The 15,659-nt window shown below is 42.1% G+C and overlaps 1 protein-coding gene across 1 annotated transcript in view; it reads right to left on the bottom strand.

The window, feature by feature from the left end:
• The window catches only part of LOC137789554 (caskin-2-like), a 49,620-nt gene extending 34,161 nt beyond the window's left edge, over window positions 1-15,459 (bottom strand). The window contains exons 1-2 of the mRNA XM_068583251.1: window positions 15,343-15,459; window positions 12,578-13,084 (exon numbers count right to left, since the gene is read on the bottom strand). Of these exons, the coding sequence (XP_068439352.1) occupies window positions 12,578-12,671 (94 nt within the window). The 5' untranslated portion in view covers window positions 12,672-13,084; window positions 15,343-15,459. The remainder of the gene's footprint in view (window positions 1-12,577; window positions 13,085-15,342) is intronic.
• Window positions 15,460-15,659: the final 200 nt, after the last annotated feature.

Below are 15,659 nucleotides of genomic sequence, written 5' to 3'. Positions count from 1 at the left end.
ATGAGCGGCGAACCCAACAATGGATCATTTTATGCCACATTTATCAGGAAGGACACAGTTGAGGCGGCCATGAGGGACGCGGCAACAAAAAAAAAGAAACGTCAAAATCCCTGGGATGGAATATACGTCAGATGAGTAAAATATTGCATCAAACATTCTAACATTTACAAATAACAATGGCTACTTCTAGGTTAGGCTTTTTGGCATTGTGTTAAAGTTTTTCTCTCTATATCAGGGAAGTATTCCTTGGAGTTTTACAACAAGGCAATTCATGTTCACTTCTCAATAACAAATGCAGAAAAGGCCACTTGCTGCTGGAGTTGTGAGGCTGGGAAGAACCTTCAACTCCCCTCCCCTCCATTTTTTAAGAGAAACAAACAGTGGAGTCCACAGTGGCCCGGGGCGAGAACAAAATACAGGGTGACGGAGGGGGTAATTTAAGGTCATCATCTCTCTCTGGCGATAAATGGTTTGTGGTCAGGTGAGGGCCGCATCAAGGGAAACACTTATCAGAGGAAGACATCCATTTAACTGCTCTGATTACTGAGAAGGTACACAGACCCTCAAACCAAACCACTGAGGCAGAGCGGAGACCTGGCTTCACTCCAGCTGACCCACACAAGGCCTAATAGGGCTAAAAAAAAAAAACATGAGAAGAAACGCTCCTGCATGCAACACACTTGTTGTTGTTTGTTGCAACCAGGTCTATGAGAATTGAATGGGGTTTTAAAACGTGGGGGGGGGGGGATGTGGGATCATAATCCATGAAGGTGTCTGCGACCTTCAATTAACTGTAAAATCCCTTATGACGGTGTCTGCAGCGTGACTTCCACAGTGCCAGGCGTCCATGGCAGGTGGTGACCAAATCCCCATAGGAGTGTGACTGTGTGTACAAGTGTTTGTGTGAGGAGTGTAAAAAAAACAAACTGGGGTGTTAAGTCACAGAGCGGGAGCCATCCTGCGGCTCTCTGCTGTGAGGAGAGAGCCGAGAGAGAGAGAGCGAGAGAGAGAGAGGGAGGGAGGGAAGGAGGGACGGGGAGAGAGAGAGAGAGAGAGAGAGAGAGAGAGAGAGAGAGAGAGGGAGAGAGAGAGAGAGAGAGAGGGAGGGAGGGACGGGGAGAGAGAGAGAGAGAGAGAGAGAGAGAGAGAGAGAGAGAGAGAGAGAGAGAGAGAGAGAGAGAGAGATTGCCTGTGTCAGCTTGAGCTGCTGCTGCTACGGCTTTCCCGAGAAAAAAGACGACTGCACAGCACTTCAGCTTCAAAAATAACTCCAGCAAAGTGGCGAGACTTTCAGCAAAGAAAGTGATACCGTGGTGATATCTGTTGATGTGGCCATTGTTTCAAAGGTTGCATAAAAGAAGTGAGCAAATGACAAGAACGATTTACCTTTTTAAACCCGAGTTGGGCGCCAAGCCTAATTGATATCATTGATTGATGATGGCTTCCAATTGGTTTTGTGGAGTTTACCGCTTGAAAATATCAATAGACAAAAATCAGGGTGTATTTATTTATATATATATATATATATATATATATATATATATATATATATATATACACAGGTGTAACAGGTGTTTAGACACACATTTTGCCTCGAACAAATGTAGTGCGGCCTCCCATTATTTAAAATTTGCAGTATGCCATATTACATTCGAAAAGAAAATGTAATTAATTGTGCATCCTTACTACCTGAATCCCATTAAAAAAGAAAACCTTTTTCCAAAGTTGTCTGTCAAGTCCTGTTTGACCGAACGATTATTATGCACTAAGTTAAGTCCTCTGCCAAGTTGGACCTCGGCAAAATGCCACTTGTCCCTCAACGACGCTTAGCGTAGACCTCCGATGGTCAGGCGTAATCACCTGTAATCTTGGTCCACCATAGACCCGACCCCTGATGAGTGCTGATGCTGATGAGGAGAACGGAGGCACGCACTGCCTGCAGAGACACACAAGCCCTGGAGCGACATCAGCATCATGTCTTTAAATAGTTGAGTGAGGGGCGGCCCCGGTGTGGTTCCTCCGACAGGGCGTCCGGAACGGGGAGATTATGAGTATGTGCTGGTTAGCGTGCTTGTATTCATGTGTGTGTTCATGACTCTCTGTTCAAGTAAACAGACAGTCATTATAAAGAATTAAAATAACAAAAAGAGGCAAAGGCTGTGTGCATGTACTGTTAATGCAGCTGGAGTTCACCCAACCCTACCGAGGAAAGGAACAACAGTAAACAGTGCAAGGTGCACAAACACAATTTCTTTCTTTTTTCGAAGTGACACACTTTAACGGGAAACAATTCCTCATCATTTTTTTCTCCATCACCGGTTTGCTAAGAGGAACAAACTGGGAACTGGGTCTTGAGGAAAAATAAATAAATAAAAAACTCCACATCAAAACAGCTGCGGGCCTTATTATCCAATAAATTTGCTCCATTGTTAAAAAATGTAGGGAGTAATCTCCCGCGGTGCCTCTGGCAACTGGGTCAGACGCATTGAATATTCGCTGACAGTGAGCCCAGTGTGGGAATGAAACGGATCATCTGTAGCGCCGTGTTGCATTGTGTATGTCGCTGCATCTGTATACCTTCACTCCTCGGCAATGGGAGATTTGAACACACCTGCAGGTTTCATGTTACGTAACGCACCTCAACCCTGCACCTCGGGGGACAAAATACTTTACATACTATTAAAATCATCTGTTGTTCACTCGCCGCAGATCTCCCTGCTGGTTTCCGTGCTCCGGGTTGGACCAGTTCATTACTTTCAAACATTGGCCTTGGAAGAAAACTAATTTGTTGGTTATCAATATTCATCATACATCTGAGGCGAAGCAATACAATGATATGAGGCGTACAGTGAGGCATTATGACATTATTGGATTTCTGCATGATTTTGAACAGCAAAAAGGTTTAATGGGATTGAGGCATAGCACAAAACAGGAGGTTGAAATGATGCACCCAAAACTGGCTCCTTCTACTTCCCTGTTTGGCCCATTTTTTCGTAGAACAGCAAATATCAAGGAAACATGACAAAATCTGGTAGGAAACACACTCCACTTTTGAAAACTAATGAATGATTTTACGATAGAAAAAGCTTCTTAAAATGAATTTTTAGGAATACAAAAACTTGAATAACCCATAACCTGTAACTTAAATTCCTCAGTTTGATTGATAGGCTGCCATGGCATTTTTCCTTTGTGCCCGAGTGGCTCCGCCACTAGAAGGATGAGATTTTGATCCAGTGTTGAGCTCTCAAGGGTCTGAAGGTTAAAATAATACTTCACCCACACAATGACTGTTTGTTTGCATACCAATTAAACACCCCGAGTAAATTTGAATTCATGAAGAAAACGTAGTTTTCTTGCAAGCCTCCATGGCTAACCAAAAATAAAAATAAAAATGCTGAATGCTCAATGACTTTAAGTGAATGAGAGCCACGTTGAGCAGCATGACATTTAAAACCCTTAGCAGTATAATCCAAGTCTTGCTTGCCGTACGCTCCTAAACACACTAAAACCACACTATTTAAACACACGACTGTTCCACTCAATAGTAAATATATAAAAAGAATACAAAATGAAGTCACACTCAAGTAGGACTACACCACGGTGAACTAGATAGAGAAGACTTGACCTGGTTCGAGAAGGGTCCAGAAGGTTTCCACCAACTCTTGGTTCGAAATTGAGGCATTAGCGATTACGCTGCGGAGGTCGAAAAAAGAAATCCAAACAATAAAATCTATTTCACAAAGGCTACTTTGCTCAGCGACTCCCTCCAGCTAGTTAGTTAACTGTGGGGATTATTGGATTTAAGCCAAACACCAGCATGAGGTCAAACACTGCTACATGGATGGAAAAGTCATTACATTTCTCATTTAGTCAAAGAGGCAACGATCAATACGCTGGAAATGTGGATATTTGGGGGGATGAGATGCCAAAAAATGCAGCTTCAAGGTTTGTTTAGGACGAGGGCTAAAGATACTACACGCATACTACTACATACATGGTCTGATCAAAAACTCTATAGTAACAGATTGACACATCACACAACCCACCGCCTGATGCCACCCTTTCCCCCCAGCCCCTCAAACTCAAGGCTGGGAATTGAACCTTGATGAACTTATTAATCGGTTATCTGGATAATGGGTAATTGTTTTGGTCATGCGAAACATTTCCCGGATGTAGTTGCTGAAATATGATAATTCTGCTGCTTTTTCAGGCCACATATGATAGTAAATAAAATATTTAGTTTTTAGACTGTTGGTTGGACAGAACGAGACGTTTGATGACGTCGGCTTGGCTCAAGAGCTGCAGCAATTTGTTTTAATTGGGCAAGTTTAAATTGTTCTTAAATTGTCAGTAATTATTGGTTATTGGTTTTATCAAATGTTGCCGTTTTTGTGCAATAATTTACGCGTCAATATATATATATATATTTTGAACTTTTTGTTTTTGTCATGAACGCTCATATTAAGGTGTACAATAACACGGAGTCTCCCAGGTCCGAACACAGAGGGAACACAACGTTTCCTCCTTTCAACCTTGACAAAAGGCAGCGCATACCTGATCCACTACTTTCTGTTTTACCTTTCAACATAAAGCTTAACGGTTTACTGGAGGCAATGTTCATTCAGAGCTTTTTACTCAATAAAAACAGCTTACAGTGGCTTAGGCTGTACAAATATTTACCTCAGGCCGACTGCGAGACGCAGCTCTGGTCAATAGAGCCCTCAATAGGAGCCTATAGATTGGCAAATCTATTAGAAACTGTCATTGAAAAAGAAATGCTGCAACTGTTATTTACAACCCAGTATTTCTTTTTGTGTCGTTTATTAGTCACTCTCCAGGTGTGTAAAAGCCTTGAGCTTCACGTAGAAATTTGCTAAAATGCCCCTTTAAACATAACCTGGATTTCGTCCTGTAAGGCTTGTGGCGTCCCGACTTACAAACCCAACACCAACCTACCTTAGCTACAGGCCGTCCACATATATGTGCTGTGAATTAGCTTGCTAACACTATGATTGGCAATATTAACAATATGGAACCAATTCCATCTGTCAAAATAACAGCACCGGAGCATTTAAGTGAGAGCAATCACAATAACGCAGCGGGAAAAAGCAGTTTGAGGTTACAACTGATATATAACTTATGTCTCTGGTTTGAGGTGAGACAGTTTTGATCACTTGGCTGTCTGAGACTTAACGCTTGTATCTTCAAAAAAAAGAAAAAAAGCTTCTGTGGTTTACGGGGGGAGCCAGATGATGAAGACAAATTGCCAAAAAGAAAAGGTGGCACTAATTGAAAACTGCCATGTCACAGGTTTGCACAGACACTCATGTGTTGGCCTAAATTACATCCAAGACGGCATTATCAAGACAATTCTTATTACAATCTATTTTTTTATTTTTTATATCGTCCTCTGAAGCACAGTAGCGTATTAAAACGACTACAAAGCCGGAAAGATGTGAACCGCCACCGCAGACGGGGATTTCTATTTGCAACGAATTTTGGATACGGGGAAGAATCAAAATGAGGTGGAAGATCAAAGCCGCAACGACAACCTCTGCCGCTGATTCTAATTACCGCTGCCAGATACTGATGCGGCCCGATTCCCATTTAGGTACAGTAGACGCGTTCCTCACCACCTATAGACACACACATTCATGCAATACACACGCAATGAGACCTCATTGCACAGACAATCACATTGTCCTTGTCTATACAAGCACAAAAGCAAATCTCCCAACTCTGCCAACAGGTTTGTTATTTTTTATCCAGACACATGAATACAGTTGCAGGGCATGTAGAGGCAGAGCAGGTAAAAGAAACACTGTGACACCGTGCCTCGCAATCTGAAGGCTATATTAACGCACCTGCCTGACTGACGGCTTGTTTTTTAGTAACGGGAGAAAAGAAAGGCGCTCAATGAGGATGAGCACCAGACTCAACAATGTGCCGCCTGGAGCTAGTAATAAAAGGCTAGTTATGCCAGATTAAATGACGGTCTGCAACCACACACACACACACACACACACACACACACAACACACACACACACACACACACACACACACACACACACACACACACACAAACACAGACACATCACTTAATTCCTTTGGTAAATTCCTAAGCAATCCTAGACAAGCTACCCCATCTGTCAGGGGTGGAAAGGGCTCAGGATTAATGGATAGGGCGCAAGAGGAGGCGAACTCGAAAGCCGTTCACTCACTACTTGGCCGCTACCCAAATGTCTGGCCAATTAAGTAGAGGAGTGATTAGCCCAGTTAGCCGGTGGGCTAATGGGGCTAACTTCAACACCCTGCTGCTGTAGACTTGAAACAAGACTCTAAATTAGGTACAACAAGGGCTGAAAGGGGCTGAATCTACCTCTCAGGTGTTGGGCCATATGCCGTATCTGAAGAAACAACACATATGCAAGCTTTAAACCGCACTTATACACTTTTGACCAAATACACCTCTTCTTACATGCTCCTAAAGCCAACAGACTTCTAATCTGACACTAGTCCAGATGGACCGTCCCTAATTTAAAGTAAGGCACAGGGATGAAGGAAGCAGAAGGCCAAAATAATGGATTGGGTGGGATTTGAGGGGAAGAGTCGTCGACCCAAAAAAGAAGAACCTGGATGTAATATCTTAAGTAAAAAAGTTTAACACTTTAGAAAATCTTTTTAACATATGGTCAATTTCTTATCTTGATGAGGCTTAACAGGATATTTCTGTACAGGCGGGATGAGAATAGAGAGATGCTTACAGTGAACAGGCCTAAGTATTCTGAGGAAACTTAAAAAGTTTAACTTATTGTAGAAAGGCCATTAATGATTAATCAAGGAAACGCTACCAGTGTGGATTGTGAATTTCTACTTTTGAAGTACGAAAAGAATTCTTGAGCAAGTTCCCGATGGGAAACCCTCAATTTAAAGCAATGAGTCTCACTGTTGTTGAAGCTAATCTGAAGTTTTCAGATCACTCTCCTTGAGAGGGGAAACCAGCGGTCTCATAATAAAAACTTATTGTAATGAATCTCAGCAAAGTTCCCGTGCACATGGCAAAACATTACTCCATCCCAACTATTACTTCAATACTCGATTGGCAGAAAAAAATTATTTAAAAAAATATCAATAATATGGTCAATAGTTAAAGTATTTTTTTTAGCGCTAATTATCAAACATTCTTTGGGTCCGGCTTCTCAAATGTGAGAAACTACAGATTTTATTGATTTGATATTATTATAAATTTAATATCTTTGGGTCCGACAAAACACAAATTATAATTGTTGGATGGCTGGTCCACCAATTTTGACTCCTCATCATATTGACTTTGGTGATTCATTATTTTGTAGGTATAGCTATGAACGTTGCATGAGAACAACGTGAATACACCTCTCTCCCCTTTTCCTGTCCATCTTCTTGTGTGCAATCTGATGAATTCTGTTGAATTTAGTTGATCTGAGAGTTTGCAATCCACTGTTCCCCGGGGTGGTTGGTCGTGGTGGGTGTTCAGTATCGAACACGTCATTATGACAAACGCATTCACCAAGAACTCCGCTGGCAACATCGAAACAGCGATGCAGTTGTGATGCGCTAACCACAACTGCTTTATGAATCGGTCCTGTGGAATTAGGTGGTGAATTAGGTGGTGAAACAAAAAGTGCTAGGTCTTGTAAAGGTCATCAATACATCAAATAGTTGACACAATGGACGTCCAAATATGATCTTTCTCCTTTTGTCTTGGCTGTTTGTCCATCTGTCCGTTGAGAACTACCCAAAGGCCTTGTATTTACCATGACAGAAGAGAGGGTTGGGCTGTGAGTCAAGATGAAAGCAAGCATGTGTTGCAACAAAAGACATTGTAATCATAAAGGCCTTTGAAGAACCTTCTAGTCTCTCATGGTCCCCGTTCAGGGAGGGGCGAGAGACACCCACTTCAGTCCAATACTGACCCGGAGTGTTGTGGGAGGAGCACACTTTGGGTAGGATGACTTTATGTGCCGAGTGTAACCGCTATGTCGATGTTCGATGTACGGTGAGTCCACCGGATTTGTCAGCTAGCAACAGCGAAGCAAAAAAGAAGGGAGGCCGTGATAAGTCCACTTAAATTGTCCGAGCAGCCAATGTGATGTCAGCAGATGGCTGATCGGAGGAGAAACCTCCTATCTCAGCTAGCTGTCCATCAGCCAGCCTCAGAGCCTCCGCTAATCCCCACGGGACACTGCCAGGCTTTGCCGTTAGGTGAAGGGGGGAAGCGACAGTGGTCTTGAGTTTGTCTGAGGCAGGGGGCGGGTTCATGTGGTCAGAAAACCCCTGAGAAAACCCCTGGTTTGAACAGATTTGGTGTTTTTTATTTTATTTTTAACCATTTGGTGGTAGGAACTAAGGAGCTGCAGGAACTTAACCCAGGAATTAAAAGGCCCTTTAAAACAATCATTTTGCATGTACACTTTGTTTGTAGAATTGTAAAGATAAGGTAATTTATTGAGAATGGATTAATAAACTATGGCTTTGAACGACAAATTCTGTGAGCACAAGGTAAAAACGTCTTATTTTACCCAATCGTCAAATATCCCAAAACATTGAAAAAAAATCTATGTAATCTTCATCTAGTTTGAAGACACATTTTTACAATTAAACTTTCGCAATATCGCTATATATATATATATATATATATATATATATATATATATATATATATATATATATATATATATATATATATGTATAAATTAACTGGATAAAACATTGGATGTCCAGAACTTAAGTGATCATCAAAAAAAAAACAAGATGGGGGCGGCGTTAGCTCGGCTCACAGTCCCTTTGAGGACGTCTCACTGTGTCCTTCGAACAGTGTCGGAGAAACACAGATTTTTAAAGTCTAACTGCTTTACACAGTTTGTTTCGGAGGCCAGAACGGATAATTCGGCTCCCACTAAAAAGTAGCTTCGGAGCCAGTGCTTAGCTGCAGTCTATCGCCGCACAACGGTGATATTTAAATGAACGTTAGAGAGGAGTCATGAAGGGGAGGCTGGGAGGGAGGCTTTGTGATCAGTGGGTGGGAGAAACTCTTTAAGATAAATTCATTTTGTGAAGAGTTCATATCATGCAGTACAGATCGGTGCAAAGATATTTATCAACAAAGTTGGGGGGGAAAAGTCCATGTACAAAAACACATTAACAACAGTTCTTTTATACTTAAGTGTAAATCAGCAGTAGTTAACTTCTCTATAACCAACTGAAGAGGTTCTCTGATTAATTGATTACTTAAAAGCAATAATTGCAATTATCCTTTCAGAGTATTCAAACTATTAAGTGCACAAACCCATGGTGATCTACAACACCACTGTTGCGATGAATATCGAGGAATAGCTACTAACAAAGTGGGAAGTGAATGTGTGCACATTTGCTCGTGTTGTATGCGTGTCAAGATTCAGTGATGGGTCCGCTGACACAGTTCATCCACTACCTCACCTCTTCCCTCACCACACTGGGATGAATCTTTTTAAGCCACATGACTGGAAGAGACAAACAAATAAAAGGCAGGAAGGAACCGGAAGCAGCTTGCAGCATGAACTGGACACGTGTTGGATGTTGATCCATGTCCTTTGTTCTGAATACAGTATATCCATTTGCCCCCTAGGGTTGTTGTGCTAAATGACAGCTAAGTCTTCCTTACACCCGGCTGGACCAACTTTGCGTTTTGTGTTTTTTTCCTGACCCCGCAGTCCCCCTCCCTCTCTCCCTCTCTTCTTCCTTCCTTCCAGCTACAGGGTTCAATCCGTGTGCAGGTGCCTCCCTCCTTCATTTGCCCCCAGCCCCGGCCAAAGGCTTAGCCCGGAGGTTTGGGAATGCTCAGCATGTCGGTCTGACACCACCATAACAACTTAAAAAGCACCTGACCTCTCCAGAGGCTTCCGCTTGTGTGAGAGTTGTGTTTGTTTGCAGAATGTCACTCGAGCTCACAAGGACGTCACAGAACACTTGCAGGTGTCATTTTCATTTTTTTTGTGTTCCTGACATAAATCTTAAACAGACAATTTGGCACTTGAAACTGTAATGCTTGTTCTACCTTACTTCAGAAATGTGTTAGAACAGATAGAACATTTTTGCTGTGTCAATCAAGGAAGAAAAATTATTTGTTGAGTCATAAACATTTGTCCTGTGAGTGGCACGTCAGGAAGGTAACGGGAAATAATACATTAAAAGGATTCATCCGACAGGGAGCCGGAAAGTAGATTATCAAATATCTTGTTTTCAAAGCAAATATATTTTGTTAGCGTGGTGCGATAGAAATGCTCAATGTGTTCATCCTCAGTGGAGAATGAATGTGTTCAGAATGAATGTGTTCAGTATATTTTGTACTTTTAAAAATGTTGTTATATATAATTGGGAATTTTGGCCTGATAGTTGGGTTAGTTAGAGGAATGTCATGGTAGCTCGCATTAAAATTCTTTATCTGGGAACCATAATAATCATGGCCCAAAGTAAATTTGATGAACAATTAATTGTGAAGATAACACTGTTGCTCTTGGACCAAAGTGCAATAAAACTAAAAGAGGAGTGAAAATCATTGTATAGATAGAGCCACACAGGAATATCTTTTCCAGCTACTGGATGGATGACACTTTGTTCAGACATTTGTTCTCCAAATGGGAAAGAGAATGACTTTGGTGACACGCCGCTCTCCTGACTTTTTGCACCACCAGGCAAGTAAAAGTTTTACTTCAATGCCATACTTTTTGGTTAACAACCAAACACCTGTAGAAAAATTGACATCACTTGTCACACCAACCTTTTTGAGGGTCGGAGTTCAAATAAATAAGTTATATATACAAGCCTATTTTTGGAGTGGCTGGTTTAAAAAGATTATAATATTTTCAAAGCAGGTCACTATTAACCAATCAATCAGCCCTTATTGACAAGGCCAATCTGTAAATGTGAGACAGCGGAGGTCATCTGCAGAGCCCTCGCTGCCAGCTGCAGCATCTGCCGTACCGCCTTCGGACAACTGCAGGCTGCAACTGAAGTGACAAATGACTACACCGTTGACAGAGTTCGGCGAGGGTCATCGAGGATCGGTGGTGTTGAAAGCAGTGTGTATGTGCGTGTGCGTGTGGTGTGTGTGTGTGTGAGAGAATCAGTATAGTGGAGGGAGATTAAGAGATACACAGGCACCCGGCATCTCCTGGGCATCTGCATAACAATTCCACACTTTCAAGCACAGATTTAGCCAATATCTTTGTCTCGCGCTCTCGATGTGCAGGTGCAGAAGAAAAAAAAGGTGGAGTTGTGAAAGTCATTAAGTATACAACTCTGCTTTTGTTTCCATAACGCCATGTGGTCAGCTGCTGTGTTTGCCTGGTGAAGGTCCAACTTTTAATTAGCTGAAGAAAGTCAACTGAGCGAGTAAACTGGGATCTTCAACACCTTGCTTCATTTGACACAGTTACACTTGTTTGTGTATGGGGGACAAAATGACAAAATAGAAGAGTTCATTTCTAAATGCATGCTGAAATTAATACAGAATTAGGTACATAAATAAATGTTAGTAATTAATCTGGTTCTTTTCTTACGAAAATTGACGCTTTTTCGGGGAGAGTTGATTATACATTTTTGTTTAGCTTGTATTTGTTCTTTCATTTGAATAAGATATCTATTTCTGTATAGATTCATGCATTTATATGTTCATTGACTTACTCAATTGTATTTACAGCTAAGTATTTGTATTACTGCTCTTCTCTTCCAAAACCGATGGGAGTGCCTTGCTCAAGGGCACCTCGATGGTAGCTTATAAAACAGCAGGAACATTACTCATTCACTTTCTTCCCTCTCCCCGTCGCATTTTCCCAGCCAGTTTGGCAGCCGTCGTTTTTTAACAAACAGAAGCACACAGCGGTACAAAAGCAGATAATATTACTTTTAAATATTCCCTGCCAAGCGGGGCTCGCTGTCTGTGTAGTGTTCAAAGTGTGTAACAGGCTTTTTCCTGACAGCCACAGCTTTGTTCCCAGAGCTTGTCACTGAGCAGCCAGCCACGCTGATGAAAGCCCAGAAAAAGATAACGCCACAAAGAGAGACTTCAACTTCACAGCCCGCTTGGCCTCAACTTTCCCCCGGGCCTGGATAAGGCAGAGCCCTTGTCGCTAGCAACAATGTTACCGCACAGCGCTCACTTGACGTCCAACTTGGAATCTATGCCGATAAGGGTATCTGCGAGCAGAAGAAAGACCGCTATAACCCACGCAACAAGACACAGGAGCAGCAGGGGTCTGCGCTTAGGAGATTAGCTTGTGTTCGCAGTTCGATTCCATTTAGCTCCAAATTGTCCCTGACCCAACTCCTGGAAGGGGGTTATGGTCCACAGCTGAACCCAATCTTGTGGTTATTGCAAAGAAACTGCCCTTGTTTGAGATGTGACGTCCCACGAGGCAATAGCTCTGCCTCTGCTGTCGAAGTTATATTTGACTGTGGAATTAAATTACACTCCCAGAGTACAGAACAGACCCAAAAGCACTCAGTAATCACACAAAGCCATGAATCCTCCTGCCCCCCAAAGTTAGTGCCATACTCACTGGTTTTGTTGCACTTGACTTTGGAGAGAAGTTTGTGCGCCAGCAGAAGATCTCCAGTCTTCACTGCCACCAGCAGATCCTGTTCTTTCCCCATGATCACAGGCCTAACCACAGGCACACAAACTGCTCACGGCTACAGTCGCTTTTCTTTTCTTTAATTTTTATTTTCAATGCTCTTTCAGACGAACGGTTTCAGCAAACATTTGTCAGCGCCAATAGAATCCCGGCCATGAGATGACGATTGGGGAACGGACGGCTTGGCAGCGTCTAGAGTGAAGGAGCATCAGGTAAAGTGGTCCAGGAGATCTTTTTCCTCTCATTGTTGGGGTTTGGGTCCATTATCTCTGCTGGATGCCGGTTGTTTGACGGCTGTTTGACGGCTGTTTGACGGTGGTCTTGGATCTAGAATCGCAGCAGGACGAGTCGAGATTTCGAGGCCAGCAGGACTTTATGTTCTCCGTCAACCGGGAGAGAAGCCGCCGTCCAACCAGTTGTTCCACCACAATGCTAGAAAAACAGGGAGAAATCACTTTAAGTCCATGGCATGAATGACCAAATGTGTTGGTGTACCAATCAGGTACTTCATGTGGTATACGCTGCCGGAAATATAAAATGAATCGACGAAAGATGTTTGACGCAAACGGCAATTATCCCTTTGGGCTTTTTAAAAATGTTCAGATGTCAAAGACAAAAACTTAGCTGCAGTCTAAAACAAGAGGACATTTAATTTACAATGATTTTATTTAGATTTTTTTAATGGCAAGTACTTACATTTAAGAAATTGGAACTAGCATTTGTATGTAAATGACAAACAATTAACTGGTTAATTTTATGTCAATTGGTGAATAGTTGCTTGTGCCAGTTGCTCCATTCAACAGCTGCCCTTATATCAATAAAATAAATATTTTTTGATAGACGAATCCTATCAGGATTAGGCACACACACATAAAAAAAAAGGATTTGACATGTGACTTTAACTTGACCCAACTTTTATTTGTTTTCTAAGATCCAGGAAGGCCAGTCCCTCAGGAGGCTGCGGCTTATCTGGTACTCTTCCCGTGCAGGAATAAGGTGCCCCGTCCATCAATAACATTTCCTGAACTTTCAGGAAGCATTTTTAAAGACAAAACCGTGTCTCTTGTTCTGGCTGATTACGCTATTTATTTTTTATTTATTAATTTAAACAATGCTGTAATTTCCATCTCTTTGGGACAGCAAGTGAAGCAAAAACAGTGATAAAGACACAAAATAAACACGGAAAATGTAGTTTAGTGTAAAAACAATCTGTTTTTACTGTGAGGCAACATCAAAGCCCGGCTGTTTCAATGAGCCACACAGCCTCCTATTACAACATTACAGTCCATTATGTGGTCAAGACCACAATTAGGACTAGGAATTTGTTTACAAGCATTTTTTTTTTTTTTTATCTCTTTGACATCCCACTAGTAGATAATATGTTTCTTGTGTCTGTGCTGAGCACTGAGGAGAAACTTTGCCAGTCAAAAAGCATGAGTGGACGATCTCGTCTCCCTTCCTATTTTAGGGCTGTCGGTCGAATAGCTTAGTTATTCCTCCGGACTGCCAGGTGATCGTGCAGCAGTGTAGCCCAGCAGCAGATGGCAATGCATGTCTTTGCACTGACACATGATCTAAAACTAGCCAGGCACCTTGCCAGGCAGTAAACAAGTGCAGAGTCCTTCGCTGCCATGAGCCAGAATGTAAACAAGGAGTCCAAAATGGGCTTGTTAGCCTAGATGTCAACTAAGCTATTTGAGACAGTGGTTGAATAGGTTTGTGACAGTAGGTGACTTTTCATGGAATCCTAAGTGACGAGTTATTATCGTCATTATTACAGACTATGGGCATGTGATAATCCCCATAGCCTAATGTTCTGTCTGAAAACACAATCAAGGAAGATAACAAATGACTAATAGTAAGGGCATCCCAATTTAACTATATGACATATGATTATTGTTTCAGTTTTTTAAGCTCAATAGTAGGTTTAGCAGTCCAAATTTTCTTGAAAAAATGTCAGATTAAAACCAACTCTTAACTCGGACTATTTAATCCCTCCTGTTTTGCCAGCAAATGCACACATGAATTATGGCACGTTCAAAGACTTGTGAGAAATCGTTACTGTCGCTTATAAATTAGACATTCATCAAATGCACAAATCTGTAATGACATCTCAGGAACACCCTCGCGATTTCTAACTGGTTCATCTGTCTTAAAGATAGAAAAACAACACCAAGTGGTGGTAACGAGCAGTGTAAAACAGTTGCTAAAAGTTGCAAATTAAAATGAAATACGGTTCCGTTTTGTGTATTCTTGTACGGCGAATTTACAAGAACACCTAAACGCTTCGGTAAAAGATAGCAAAGATTAACGAAACATTTCTACTGCTAGCTTATAAATCAAATAACCAATTTTAAAATGTTTGACAGCGCTGGCGTAGTTTCCCCTGAACTATTCTGACTAACTACGGCTTGACCAGTGAAAGTCTTCCACCTCTTCATGGTAGGACACATTCATTAAGCTTCGTCCTCTGCTGCTCGTGAACACACGAACATTTAGCCGCTCCTCTTTGCTAACTTGACAGCCTCAACTGTCAAGGTGTCCCGTCTCCCTGGCGCTCGCTCAAAGTCCCCCAAAACGCAAGTTTTTTCATCTGTAACGCGCGTCATTTGTCGAAATTGAGGTCCGCTCAGCTTTTGTTTTTTGTTTTTGTTCTTAATAAACTCGTTGTAACGAGAGGCGCGTCTCACCTGTTGTAGACGTAGCGCAGGTGGTGGCGGGCGACAAGCAAATCCGCTGTGGAGTTACTGAGGGAAGAGCTGGAGGCTGGACAGCGCGAGACGGAGGCGTTGAGGCGTCAAGTGAACCACGTCGTGTGTACGACTTCCGGTAGTAGCTTTCAAAGTAAAGTCTTCTTTAATTATAGTCGTTTGATTGAATTGTTGGTCTTTTTTACTTGTTTGTAATTTCCCACCCGGAGTTCAAGTTGTGTATGTATTTGACATACATTTCTGAACCCCCCTGACCAGCCAGCAGCATCTACGTAGCTCTGCCCGCCACTTATTTA

Source organism: Clinocottus analis, unplaced genomic scaffold, assembly GCF_023055335.1.
Source record: "Clinocottus analis isolate CAN_PGR_092001 unplaced genomic scaffold, fCliAna1.0.p SCAF_19, whole genome shotgun sequence".
Classification (NCBI taxonomy): Eukaryota; Metazoa; Chordata; class Actinopteri; order Perciformes; family Cottidae; genus Clinocottus; species Clinocottus analis.
Note: the sequence above shows the minus strand (reverse complement) of the source record. Positions and strands in the feature narration are given on the sequence as shown.